General features: G+C 47.4%; 1 protein-coding gene across 2 annotated transcripts in view; it reads left to right on the forward strand.

Annotated features, from left to right (window-relative positions):
• The window catches only part of PIK3AP1 (phosphoinositide-3-kinase adaptor protein 1), an 82,741-nt gene extending 69,157 nt beyond the window's left edge, over window positions 1–13,584 (forward strand). For both annotated transcript variants that reach the window (XM_074959893.1, XM_074959894.1), the window contains 8 exons: window positions 198–380; window positions 1,465–1,530; window positions 2,993–3,198; window positions 5,104–5,176; window positions 7,112–7,267; window positions 9,755–9,825; window positions 10,397–10,512; window positions 11,681–13,584. In XM_074959893.1, coding sequence (XP_074815994.1) covers window positions 198–380; window positions 1,465–1,530; window positions 2,993–3,198; window positions 5,104–5,176; window positions 7,112–7,267; window positions 9,755–9,825; window positions 10,397–10,512; window positions 11,681–11,735 — 926 coding nt within the window. In that variant the 3' untranslated portion in view covers window positions 11,736–13,584. The remainder of the gene's footprint in view (window positions 1–197; window positions 381–1,464; window positions 1,531–2,992; window positions 3,199–5,103; window positions 5,177–7,111; window positions 7,268–9,754; window positions 9,826–10,396; window positions 10,513–11,680) is intronic.
• The last annotated feature ends 687 nt before the right edge of the window (window positions 13,585–14,271 follow it).

Consider the following 14,271-nt stretch of genomic DNA (forward strand, 5'->3'; position numbering starts at 1 on the left):
CTACCAGACATTGGTGACCAGATAAAGAACTGTCCTAGGCACTTAAAAACCACTGCAAAAAGTAGAGTGGCTATTTCCGTTCAATTATGGCCAATGTCATCAGGCACCGTGTGCTGTATGATTGGTGAGAGCTAGAGTGCCGATGGCAGCACACCTTCGGGTGGCTTGGTGTCTCACTGACTGTCGTTGCTTTCTAGGCAGTAGCAAAGATGTGCCAGATTCGGAGGATGATCCCTACCAGCAGTGTGGGGAGAATGAACTTTACTACACTGTGGAGCAGGATGACTTCCCTCAGGAAATGGTCAACAGACCTCCAGTTCCTGTTCCGAGGCCTGACTCCAGCTCCCTTCATCAAGACAAGGAGCTGTACATTTCCAAAGGTGAGTCCTGTACCAGAACCATCTGTATTTCTGTGCTCAGCAGTACAGAGCAGAGCAAACGCTGCATGGAGTACCTGTTGTAGAAGTGGGACAGCAATGGGCCCACCTCCCAGACCTTGATTAGAATCCTCGCCTGGCTTCCAAAATCCCCAGAGTTTAGATTATTCACCTCTAGGTTCCTGGTTCATTCCATAAGAGATGGGCCTCCTGTTGGGATCCAGATCTGGATTTCACCCTTCTTCCCTCTCCCAAAACACTGTGGTGTTTGCATCCTGAGGTCTTGGCTTGAGTTATACCTCTAGTGTGAGCAGTCAGACTGCAGGCTTTCAAAGCCAGTATCAGCAATGGTCTGCTCTGGACAGACCCAGTTTAGTTGGGGAGTGCCTAAAGTTACAAGGTAGACAATAGCATGGCTGTTGTGCTGATGGGCAACTTCAGGCACAGAGACTATGTAAAGGTGTCACTGAATCCGCAGAGCTGGAAATAGACCCTGGGAGTCCTGTCTCCAGTCCCTTTCTCTAACCACTAGATAACCCTACCATGAAGATAATTTTTATTTCAGATCCTCTGAAAAGGTGAGATGAAATGTAAATGGCTTTGTCTACATAAGAACCATGGGTCCGATCCAGTATGGCCATTCTTATGTAGACAAAACCACCCATTATGGCTGAAATTTTCCAAGCTACCTAGGGGGCTTAGATGCACAATCTCCATTGACTTTAAAGTGAGCTGTGCAATTATATTCTAGGCAGCTTTGGAACTTTCCATCGTAATGTTTTGTATCAATACACACATTGTGATTCTTTAAAAAAGAAATTATAACCAGATTCTGGAGCATCATCTAAAGGGGCATCCAGCAGCAGGCCTGACTCTAAAACATCTCTGGAAAAATGTATTCAGTCCTCTGTTAGGGATGGATTGCATGGTTGAATTCTGTCCACGGGAAGGGTGTTTCTACCATGCTGTCCCTTGTCTTATTTTCTCCCTTGACTTCAGTGGGTTTGCTCGATTTCCTGTGTGTAACCTTACCATTTCTGTCCTGTCTGTGATGTGGCGAGGTGTCTAAGGAATACCTGTTTTATAGTATTTGCAGGGAAAGCTCACGAAAGACCTGGGAATCTATATGTCTCTGCAGAGAAGATTAAGAAAGGTAAGTCAGGTGTCTGTTTCAGAGAACTTTCCAATAATGCAAGAGGAAAGGTGGCAAGCTAATTTAATGTGAATGAAGTGTGTGTATGTGCCAGTGAGCTGACCAGCTCCTCTAATGCTCACATGACTCCTCACCCATCGGGCTTCTGGCTCTCTACGACAGAGTGCCAGGGAGGATCCTAGCTTCGTGACTGCAAGGCTAGCTATTTGCTTTGTTTATGGATTGTCTCTGGGAGGTGGTTTATTCCTCTATGCTGGTAATAGGAGTGGAGCTGTATTTGTCACCAATGAGGCATTCCAGTACCAGTATGATTGTTTGTTGGGCCATACATCCTTAGTTCATTTTGCTGTGTTTATACTAAAATGCTCTAAGACATTCAGGGGAGTGCCTTAAGACGGGGCGTTGTTTCCTGGTAGTTAACAACCAGTTTTATCAGTTGCCACTCACTTGCTGTCAGGAAGTGTCAGACTCAGGGGTCACTATCGCTGTTATACTCAGTGAAAACGGAGGAGTGTAAACAGAAAACAATCCAGCTTTTTCAGTGAAAAGTGAAGTTGGCCTGCCCAAAGTTGGGGCAGGATGTTCCATTTATAGAGCTGGTGGTTTCCTAGAAGCCAAACCCTGTATTCAGGGTTTGTCCCATTAGATTCACAGTGTTCATTACAAGATGCTGTTAGTGTTGTACCCAAACCTCAGGGGTCTGACCCTGATAGGTACTGGGCCACCCACAATTTCTTGGATTTCAAAATCGGGGCCTTAATAGTCATACGTGGCTCTGTTGTGGGGGCTTTTATCGAGTGTTCTTAGAATGCTTTACAAAGAAGTTTGGTATACTTCTTCCCATTTTATATATGGGGAAACCAAAGCAGAGAGGAAGTGACCTGTCCAGGGTCACCTTAGCAGGCCAGTGGCAGAGCTGAGACTAAAACTCAGGCCTGAGTCTCATTCCAGTGGTGGATCCAGTAAACCACAGTGTTCAAGATCTCCAGGCTGGCAGCGGCAGGTCTTTGCTTTTAGTGGTTGAGAAGCAGCTTATTCTAGTTAATTAGGTCACTGGGCTGGGTGTCAGGAGATCTGACTCTGCCACTGACCAGCTGGGAGACCTTGGGCAAGTCACTGCCCTGCTTTGTGTCTCAGTTTCCCCTCATTTCCTGTGTGCCATCTATTTAAACTCCAAGCCATTAAGGACAGGGACAGTCTCTACTATGTGTTTGCAAACAAGGGCTCCTGATTTTGGCCAGGGCCTCTAGATTTTATGGGAATACCACTAAATAGCTGCATGTCACAGAAAGCACAAGAGTCCTAGGTTGTTGGAACCAGACACTGGCATTTCCTGATTTGTCTGTTAAGAATCTCTGCTCTACCCCTGCAGTAACATAATGGTGTGGAGCAGCTAATCTCCGTGTCCCTGAGTATAAAAAACAACCCCAAGCTCAGTACGTGGTTAACTTTCTCTTTTCAGAGCCCGCAGTCAGGCTGGTCAGGGACCAGTCACAATCCAGCATATATGACCCATTCGCTGGGATGAAAACCCCAGGTCAGCGGCAGTTAATTACGCTACAGGAACAAGTCAAGATGGGGATACTCAATGTTGATGAAGCCGTGCTCCATTTTAAGGAGTGGCAACTGAACCAGAAGAAGAGATCGGAATCATTCCGGTTCCAGCAGGTACAGGCATCTGCCTCAGTTAAAAACACCTTCTTAGCTTGTTCGGTGCTGGTGAATTCCATTCTCTGCTTACAGAATAGGTCTAGTGCAGCCAGCATTGCTAGTGTCTCTGAAATTGCCCGACCAGCAGGCCTCACCTCTGAGCTGGATTGGCTGTCCCTGTGGGCCAGAAGGGAGCTGTCTGCCTGTCCTGCTCAGTCACTGGCCTCCCTGCTGAAATGGCCTAATGAGGGACCCCTACTACCATCTGTGGGGGTGACTTTTGTAAGGTGGATCCCTGCTCACCAGGAACTGGACTGAGCCCCACCCAACTAAGATCAGACAGGCCACCCCACGCTCGTCAGGAGGCCATGACTTTTTGTGCCTTTTTGTGACTTTTTTAATCTCTGTAGGCTGTCAGTTCCTGTCCACCTCAGATCAGGAACAGTGTACTGGCGGCAAGCATCTGTACTGTGCTGAAACAGGGTGGGGCTGATCCTCCCCCTGGCACTTTGCAAGCCAGAATGAGAGAAGGCTTCCCCACCTACGGCCTCCAGAGACTTCCTACTGATGACTCTCAGAGTGTTCAGGAGAACCTGCTTTTGGAAAAGGCACCTAACTTGTGACTAGTCCATTAGGGAGTCATTGGGTCTGATGAAGTGAGCTGTAGCTCACGAAAGCTTATGCTCAAATAAATTTGTTAGTCTCTAAGGTGCCACAAGTACTCCTGTTCTTTTTATTGGGTTACTGTCACTCAGAAATTTGTTGTGGGGGTCTGGAAATGAGCATCCAAGTCTTAATGTTTCCATATTCCAGCCACAGCAGCATTCCTACTTTAAATGTGGCGCCAGCTCCTAGCACAGCCTCTCGGTCGCTGCAACAGAGCCGGCCCTGGCGTCCGTGAGAGCGCTGCAGGGGGCTGATGGAGATTGAGACTCCTGTAGGTGCTAGCAGGACAAAAGCATGCCGCTTCCTCCACCTCATTCTCACTCAGGGGCGGTCTTCTTTATCCTTAGGGCCTCATGAGAACCCTTCACTTCTCCCTAGATTAAAGGCCTGCTGGGGGGCAGGTTTTCTGCCAGCTGCCATTGTTCCAGCAGATATTTGCTGGGATGTTCTTTGGAGACGAGGACAGCTCTTAAGAGGCAAGTCCACCCTGTTATCCTCTCTCCCCTGGTGGAGCACAGTTGCTGCTCTGGTTTTAAACACAACTCAGTTGCCTAGCGGGCGCAACTGCTGCGTCTCCACTTGTATAGGGTTGCCTTCTTTTTAAGGCTGTGTCATCTGAGACCGTCCTCTCTCCACACTGCGACACCCGCATCCCCATAAGACAGCAACGTCACCAGGCACTGTCATGTTGTGGGGATGTCTCATCAGCCCCAGCTGTGTTTCTGAACTGCAGTTCCCCCTTTGTTTCAGCAGGGAGGGGTTGAATTCCACAAGGACCGAGCCTCAGAAATTGGGATGTGTGGCAGCCCACTCCCCTCCTGCTCTCACCGTTTCCTGCTTGCTGGTGGTGACGTCCGGTGGGCAGTGAGCAGCAGCACAACTCCTCTTTCTGTGCTAGTGTCCATAATAGGGGGAATAGAAACAGAGGAAACTGGGGTATCGGAGATCAGCAGAATCCTCTCCAGACAGAATGTTCTCCAGATCTCTTCCACAAGATATTGCTGGGTCTCTAAGCCTGATTCAGAACATATGCCATGAGCCCCTTCAAATCGCTCGGTTCCTGAAAAGCGGTGTGCACAGCATGTGGACTTCTCCCGGGATTAAAACCCAGGCGCACAATTTGAACTCCAGCCAGATTTTGCTGCCGGTGATGCAGCTTGGAGACAGATTTAGCCTGAGTACATTCTTGGTGCCATCATAAAACTGCCCGTGTTCATTTATCCCAAGCACTGAAAAGAGTGTATTGTGACGTTCTAGGAAAATCTGAAACGGCTACGAGACAGCATCACCCGGAGGCAAATTGAGAAGCAAAAAACAGGAAAACGTTCAGGTAACAAACGTACTCAAACTCTCTCTCCAGTAACAAAGCTACTAATGGGGTCACTTGCAGAGTATCTGCCAGTCCCACACTCATCTGTGTGGGCTTTGTAGGCTGGAACTTGTCTGCATGTATTTTATTAACTCTGTGTAATATATTAGTATACCCATCTGTGTGTAATAGATACACATAAAATACACACCTGTATGATATATGGGCAGTTAAAACATGGGCAAGCTACTTAGCTGCCTGTGCCTCGGTTTCCCTGTCTGTAAATGAGGATGCTACCCATCTCCAGGGGTGAGTCTTAGGCCATGAATGGAAGCCCCTGGAGAGCCAGGAATCAAAGGCTGTGCTGAAGGGCCAAGCGCCTGGTCGTGAAACAGTTCCCTGATACAAGAGATCTTGGGGGAAGGAGAGATCATACTAAGCACTGGTAGAACCAGCTGCCCTGGAAGCTACCAGCCTTCTAAAGATTGAGTGTTCGGAGCCAATTCCTTCCCCTTCATGTAGGCCCCTTACTCCTGTGGATGGAGAGCTCTGTGCTGGTCTACCCGAGGGTCTGGACAGTCAGGCTGGTGTGGAAGGATCTGCAGGGTCCCTGAAAGAGCTCTGCCTGGCTGCTGACATTGCCTGCCCCCATAGACCTTCTGGAGAAATGCTGCCCCTACAAGAAGCTGCTACAGTCACACGCCTGGAACTGCCAGGGGAGTGTGGGGAAGAGCAGGGATGGGGCAGCAAAGTGCACCTGGGCTGAAGACTCTGTTCCAGAGCTGGTAGCTCTCTGTTGCCCCTTCCAAGATGTCTGCAGCTGACTCAGATGGCTGCAGAGACCCACCCCAGCTCAGTAGGGCTGGGAAGGCTTTGCGCTCTTGGGGCCTCACTCATGTCTTACAAGAAGTGAGGCTGCTGCTTGGTGGCAACCCGGAGGTGTAAGAGGGGGATCTCCTCTCCCACAGCCTCAGTTAGGTGGTGCCTAAACCCCCTGGCCTCCAGGCTAGTGCAGTACATTGACCACCTCTTCCTTAGCCTCAGGCTGTCCTAGTGCTCAGCAACCCCTCACCTGCCGGCTTCCTCATTCTGAGGACAGGTCAGGCCACGCAGCTCCTGAGCAGCATGGCTCCCTCTTGGCTTGAGTGAGGGAAAGGTTTGGGTCAGCACCTGGGCTGCCCTGTGTGATCTTACTGGATCTGGACTGCTGGATCTTCTGCCTGTTCCATTTTGGAGACCCAGAAGGCCAGCTCTGGTAAAAAGCTGATTCTGACAGGCAGGAGTGGAGCTGAAAGTAGCAGACGCATGTACATGGCCCATAGCCTCTAGCCTACCCACCCCTCACCATTTCTGTTGTGCTTCTCATGGCCTAAGAGCTTTACAAGTGCTGACTCCTTCATCTCCTCAGCTCTTCTTGCCTGCAGCAACGACATCACGTCCCTGAGCAGAGCGATTCATTGACTCGCCCAGGGGCACCCAGCAAGTCAGTGGCAGTCAGGAATAGGGCATGAGAACTTTAACATCAACCCTTCGGCTGCTCTACCTACTGCCACAGCTGGGCAAGAGAACTGGAGGAGCCAAGTGTTAACTGAGTCATTCCAATGGGTGCATTTCTTTTGTGCATAGAGAGCAGTGACGCTAAATGTTGCACCAGCCCAGAGGTGGCTGTGTCTGCTAATTGTCCATGGGGATGCTCCTGTGGATAAGTGTCCTCTGTTTGCACTTAGCCAGATTAATATGACTCAGATCTGTGACCTTCTCCTTGCAAGCAGTAGCAATGTGGTTGATCTGCCCAGCCCATCTGAATGTTGATGGAAATTGAGCAATGGAAGCAAAGCCCCTGTGGGAATCAGTGCTCAAGTAATTCATGTTTAATCCTCTGTTTGGATGTATAAGTAGCCTGTAGTACTTGAGATAGGCTGCCACTGACTTGTTTATGGCTATTTTCCCTTCTAGACTTGGAAATCACGGTGCCTATACGACCGTCTCACAATGCTCCCGGGAAAGTGGAATGTGGCATTTATGAATTTGGACCCAGGAAAAATGTTTTCCCACCAAGAAAAGAGATAAAGCGAGGAGAGTGGAAAACAGAAAGCACCTCTAGCACTGCAAGTAAGCAAACCATGCATCTCAGGCATCCCATATAGGAAAGCTGGCCTGAAATCATCTCCTCTGCCTGCCTTTGGAATCAGCAGGAGCAAAGTTAGCCCTCAGAACTCTCCCAGGCAAACACTGTAGCAGTAGCCCCGGAATGTGTCAGTCTGATCCTACTCCCATTGAAGTCAAAAACACACCTCCCCGTGACTTCAGTAGCAGCTGCTTTAAATAGGAAGGAAATTGGCCCCTGGCTACAATTCCTAGCATGCAGTGCACCAACTTGATTTGAAGAGCCTAGGAACATTGCATGCAGGGAACTGAACACCCAGTAGTCTCTATGGGCCATTCCCTCTGCTATGATAGAAAAGGGCTCACGCTTTCAGAAGTGGTAGCCAATGGGACTTGGGCTCCTCAGTGACTCAGACACACTTGAATATGTTCATAGACTCATAGGGTTGGAAGGGACCTCAGGAGGTCATCTAGTCCAACCCTCTGCTCAAAGCAGGACCTAATCCCCAACTAAATCATCCCATCCAGGGCTTTGTCAAGCCAGACCTTAAAAATCTCTAAGGAAGGAGATTCCACCACCTCCCTAGGTAACCCATTCCAGTGCCTCACCACCCTCCTAGTGAAAAAGTTTTACCTAATATCCAACCTAAACCTCCCCCACTGCAACTTGAGACCATTACTCCTTGTTCTGTCATCAGCTACCACTGAGAACAGTCTAGATCCATCCTCTTTAGAACCCCCATTCAGGTATTTGAAAGCAGCTATCAAATCCCCCCTCATTCTTCTCTTCTGCAGATTAAATAATCCCAGTTCCCTCAGCCTCTCCTCATAAATCATGTGTTTCAGCCCCCTAATAATTTTTGTTGCCCTCCGCTGGACTCTTTCCAATTTTTCCACATCCTTCTTGTAGTGTGGGGCCCAAAACTGGACACAGTACTCCAGATGAGGCCTCACCAATGTCGAATAAAGGGGAACGATCACGTCCCTCGATCTGCTGGCAATGCTCCTACTTATACAGCCCAAAATGCCGTTAGCCTTCTTGGCAACAAGGGCACACTGTTGACTCATATTCAGCTTCTCGTCCACTGTAACCCATAGGTCCTTTTCTACAGAACTTCTGCCTAGCCACTCGGTCCCTAGTCTGTAGCAGTGCATGGGATTCTTCTGTCCTAAGTGCAGGATTCTGCACTTGTCCTTGTTGAACCTCATCAGATTTCTTTTGGTCCAATCTTCTAATTTGTCTAGAGGTCCCTCTGTATCCTATCCCTACCCTCCAGCATATCTACCTCTCCTCCCAGTTTAGTGTCATCTGCAAACTTGATGAGGGTGCAATCCACACCATCCTCCAGATCATTAATAAAGATATTGAACAAAACCGGCCCCAGGACCGACCCTTGGGGCGCTCCGCTTGATACCGGCTGCCAACTAGATATGGAGCCATTGATCACTACCCATTGAGCCCAACGATCTAGCCAGCTTTCTATCCACCTTACAGACCATTCATCCAGCCCATACCTCTTTAACTTGCTGGCAAGACTTCATATTGTTGAAGTGTGCTTGTAATTTGCTTCATTTCATGCAAATGATGCATGGAGCTCGTGATTTTCACTGCAGGCTGAGTAAGTCTGATAGAATTCAGCATGGGTTATTTGCTGCCTGTGGAGGCAGAACCGGGCCCCAGCAGGTTGCCACGGTCACCTTGGCTGGGTACGTTTGGCACGTCTCTGGGGTGGAGGCCGACGACTCGTGTATAGATCATTGTACGAAGCGGGTGTTAGGCAGGGTGCCAGTTTTATAGCGGTTCCTCCAACCTAGCTACCCCAGCACAATCTGGCTGTGGTCCTGGTTCCTCAGAGAGAGTCCCAGAACTGTGTTGGGAGGGAGGGTGAGGATCTCTGAAGGTGGCATCCATGCACAAAAGCTGGGGGTTCCTCCTGTGGCAAACAGACTAGCCCTGGCTCCAGTGCCATTATGTTTAAATGTGGGGACTCTGGGGACCTCTAAACACCCCATTTGGTTTAAAAAAGATTCTTGAGCTTTCTAACCTTGTAGAGTGTTACGCCAATACTGCGTAGACATCTAGATACTGCTATGTCAGTGTAACGAATAGAACTGCCACGGGAGTGTCCATTTAAATACGCATGAAAATAAGGTGTGTATCCAACGTGAAAATAAGCCAATGTCAGAGTCACACACTTTCAATGAAATAGAGTGTTGGAAACCCTAATGCCAAGGGCAGGGCTTTGCATGAGAAACTTGCTAAACAGAAAGTGAAGTAAATGAGCCTGGTTTTGCTGCCCAAATGGAATGAAATGCAAATGATTGCGAGTGGAGGGCTGAAGGAAGCATTAAAAAGTAAGTGAATTTATTAAAATGGTTGTTAAGTAATAGGTATTAAGAGGTAAATAGGAGCTCAGAATGACTTCTGTGTTGCTAATATCTCTAGAAATCGACAAGATTTAATGACGAGCTCATCTCTTCTCTGCTAACCAGGTAGTGCCAGTAACCGATCGAGTACTCGAAGCATGTTGAGTGTCAGTAGTGGGATGGAAGGTGACAGTGAGGTAAGCCTTCATCTTTATCCTATGCTGGCTGTTTGCCTTCATGACAAACCTGGGCCTGGTTTTTGCATTAGTTTTTAAATGGCTTCTTAAATATTTCCCTTGAAAATGCGTAAATGGCAAAAAAGCTGAATGTATTAAATCAAACAAAACCCACTTCTGCTGTGAAACTTACGAGAAACGAATGACTTTAAAATGTGGTTGCTAAAGAGCCTTCTCGCAGCTTTATGTATGTAACGCTGTAGCCCAATTCCTCCCTTTCTGTCTCACCCTCATGTCTATAGTCTATTTGCAATCTCTCTGAGGCAGGAGCCTTCCCTAACGATCTGTTCCACAAGGCCCCTAGCATACCTCCTGGGCAGGATATTATTCATAGTTCATCTAACTGTATTTTTGGCCATATTGTAAGTGGATCTTCATACACTGACTTGTCCAGCCAAGAGGTTATGCTCCCATAATGACACTGAAGGAAATATGCTTATTTGAGGGAGAGCCTTATGAGGATCTGAGATACTAGTGTATTATGGATGTTTCAGCAAAACTTCACTCCCCCTTCTGCCTTTCCTTTTTGTAGGATAATGAAATCCCGGAAGCTACCAGAAGCCGCAGCCCAATACCCCAGCAAGTGGAGAGGTTTCCCCTCATGCCACCTGAAAGGCCTCCGAGAATACCTCCCCGAGGCGCAAGCAGGTAAAGCATGTGACTTGAGCTTGAACACAAGTGTCTGAGGGGTTGGTGTTTGTAGCACAATGCAAACAGCTGGAAGGCTGCAGATGTAATGCATCCCTTTCACCAGAATGACAAGGCTGTTAACAAAAATAAACAAATCTTGCATAAATTCTGATATCCATTTTACGCTCACATAGTACTTAGTGGAATTAATTTCCTGGTTAGTAACCTGACTGGCAATCCTATTAGTATGGCTTACACACTAAAGGTACTGTGTTACTGGAACATGGTGTTTGCCATGCTGAATTAGATTGATCCATTTAATCCAGTATCATGTCTTTGGCAGAGGTTCAAGATCCTTTGGAGAAGAACCCCTCACAATACACCCACAGGCAATGCTGTATATGGGGAGGGAACTCCCTCCCACTAGGCAATCTATTTTTACACTCAGAAGTAGATTTGTTTACCTTTAGGACTTTTCTCAGCCCTAAAGTTGCACTGGCTTAACTAAAGGTGTGTTTTAACATTGCCGCAAACTCAGTTAAAACAAAATCCCTCTAGTTAAACCAGTGCCACTCTTTGTAATCCAGGCTTTAGAATCCTAGCTTGTATAACTACAGATGTTAATAAACTTCTCCAGCTGTTACAATAAGTCCAGATGTTGTCAGCCATGTCCAGAAGCAGTGAATTCCACGTTCCCTTAGCTCTTGCAACCGTATAACTAAATCCCCTAAAGTAGGTGTGAATCAGCTTTTGAAGCTTGCAGCTACCAACCATATCCCTCCCCTTTCTCTCATTCTGAGATCCTCAGAAGAAAGATTCTGCAAGTTCCAAGTGTAAATATAACGCAGAATTCTACAGACATTAAATCTTCCAACAGTCCTGTGAGGCAGGCAGCTACTGTACTGTTGTAGCCATTTATAGATGAAGGAACCAAGACAGAGAGGTTAAAGTGATTTGTCCAGCATTACACAGGATTCTTGGGTTCTATTCCCATCTCCGTTGTTGAATTACTGATTGCCGGTCCCTGCTCACCTTCTTATGTAAACTTAAATGCATAAGACACTGCCCTTCTTATGCAAACTTAAATATCAAGTACATTTCATTCTTACACTAGAGACTGTTAAATAAAATGTTGTTCCAAACCCCTGTTCTCTGGTTTCTAATATGCTTCTATGTCTTGTTGCAGGCCTGTAAGCAGCAAAAACTTATTTCCTCCACCTGTGCCCCCACGAGGTCGCTGAATCCTGAGATCATTGGAATATGGGATATTCTAGTGTGTATGTGTACAGATATATATATATACACACACAGATATTTTAAAGGATCTTTTTTACTATTTATAGATGGAAGCCAGATGATTTCCCCCTTCTTGCCCCTTGTGGTGCATTTTGTAGTAACATTTCACTGAGAAATCTCCCAGCCTTTTGTGACTTTTTTTTCTTGGAGTGTCTTGGAACTTCTGGATTTTAAGGAAAAACTACCCAAGGTGGCAAAGAGAATTTGGACGAGTCTTTTGACAGTCTTACACCTCATATGGGGTTATGCCTTCCACCAAGAACATGCTGACCTCATTGGAAGCCTCCACTCCGAGAGCTGTAAAAACAACTAAAGAGAGTCACTGGAAAATGTAAAAAAACTGTTTTTTAAAAAAAGCTCCTTTCAGAGACTGTCTTCAAAGAATGCTCATCATGAGCTGCATTGGAAGAATGGATCCCAGTAGTTTGGTGTAACATTTGGATACTGGGTCATTCCCACCAAATCACCTGTAATGGATCTTCCTTTAATAGTTATTGGACATGAGGGTTTTGCAAAAAGGGCTATGTGAAGACTTCCTTACTCAAGCAAAAGTCGTTTTTATACAGCCCTTTTCTTCCCCCACCCCATTGTCTTTGGATGGGGAAAGACACTAGCAAGGTGCTATATACACTGCATTGGATGCAAGACTCCCTAACAGCTGGTGAGGGAATTGCTCTGTCACATGAAACAGCTCTATATAGATGCCTTCTAGGGGCCTTGTTACTTTAAGTCCAAATAGCTGACCTCTTGCATTAGGGGAAGACATTTTTAGTAGTCCTTTGACCTTCCCCCTTCCCTGTACACATTTGAGGATCATATCTGCGTTAAGGCTGTTGATGCTGTGTAATAGCGTGTGTTGATAAGGTGTATGTATTTTGTGGCTCAAATATGGATTTAATTGTTGCTTACTTCACTGGGCACAAACATCCAGTTCAGTGGTTGGGTTTTGCTTGCCCTAAGCATCCTGTTTAGCAAAGCTGCACCTACAGCAGCTGTGTCCAACCAAATCCGCCTGAGGGCTGGGTGTTTTCAAAAAGGTCAAAGGGCTTCTCTGTTCTGCTCCCCCTTGTGCCACTCAGATGGCACAAGGAGCAAAAACAACTGCTAAGTCCTCATTACAGAGAGTTGGGGTAGCTGGTTTTCAGGCCTGGGGTGAGGAGAACACAAGGGGCTCCAGCAATCCCTGGCTGACATGGCTCACAGGGGACCTTTGATGGCTGGCACAAGTTAGAGGCTACTCTGCCCCAGCCCAGGGTGGAGAATTGGGTAGCATTATCTCATTGGTTCTCAGCTTCTCTTTTCCCTTTCCTCCCTGTGGGAGCTGTGTGGGGGAGAGGAGCCATCCCTTGCTAGCTGAACCCAGCCCTCAAGGCTCAGACAGAGCTCAGGTAAGCAGGCGACGGAGCAACCAGAGTTGCAGCTCCCCTTCCCCTGCAATATAGCAAGTGGCCAGTGGAGGGAGTGGCTGAAGAGCATAGGGGGCAAGTAATCCAGGGGGTGTCCCCTACAGTTGCCCTGTAGAGATGTAGGTCATTCAAACAGTTCAGGGTGGCACTTGTGAAACACATCTTCAGTTCACAATCAAGTGCAAAGTCTCTTTTCAGTGCAGCTCTGCGTAGCTCAGAAGCTCGTCCCTTCCACCAACAGAAGCTGCTCCAATAAACAATATTACCTCACCCGCCTCATCTCTCTCATATCCTGCGACCCACAGGGCTACAATGACACTGCAAGCAAGCACCATAGGTACTCCTTTAAAAGTACATGAGTGTTCTGCTTTGCTAACCAGGTGTTACTCGGAACACTACAGGCTCTGAATGCTGGCTTGCGGTAGCTTGCTGGTGACTTGCTTTAGTCGGGAGGGGGTGGGGGGGCAGGGTAAGGGTTGTGATGCAGAGAGCAGGAGTTGAGTTTGTGCCGCTTTCCCTAGCGGGAGTAGTCCCCAGCACTTTTCCATTGAACTGAAAAAAGTTTCTTCACCTAATTGAGGAGAAAATGAAACTGCAAATGGAGGAAATGAGGTAAAGGAAATTAAACTGAAGAGGAGAGTTAATTCAGGGGCCTAATCCTGTTCAGTGTTCACTTCTGTTTTACTTTGTACACACCTTCGTGGATTCTGCCCTTTGGTTTAGCCCTGTGCAACCAGCAGCCCATGGGCTCCCTTGCCTCCATAACTCTCTCATGCTCTGCCCCTAAGGTCAGTTCTGTGCTGCAGCATTGCAGGAGTTACTGCTTTCCTATCTCCCAGGGTATAAGAACTGAGGAATGTGGGGCAGAAGAAAAAGAGCAAAGCATGAAGACACCACTCTCCCAATTTCAGAACATCTCCTTTCCAGATAAACCTGTAGCCAGTGTGGGTTAAACTTGCATTGGTTCTCAAAATGTGGATTGGGACCCCAAAGTGGGTTGCAACCCCATTTTAATGGGGTCGCCAGGGTTGGCTTAACTTGCTGGGGGCTGAAGCTGAAGCCGAAATCCTAGCTC

The sequence above is a fragment of the Natator depressus genome, chromosome 7 (assembly GCF_965152275.1).
Source record: "Natator depressus isolate rNatDep1 chromosome 7, rNatDep2.hap1, whole genome shotgun sequence".
In the NCBI taxonomy this organism is placed as follows: Eukaryota; Metazoa; Chordata; order Testudines; family Cheloniidae; genus Natator; species Natator depressus.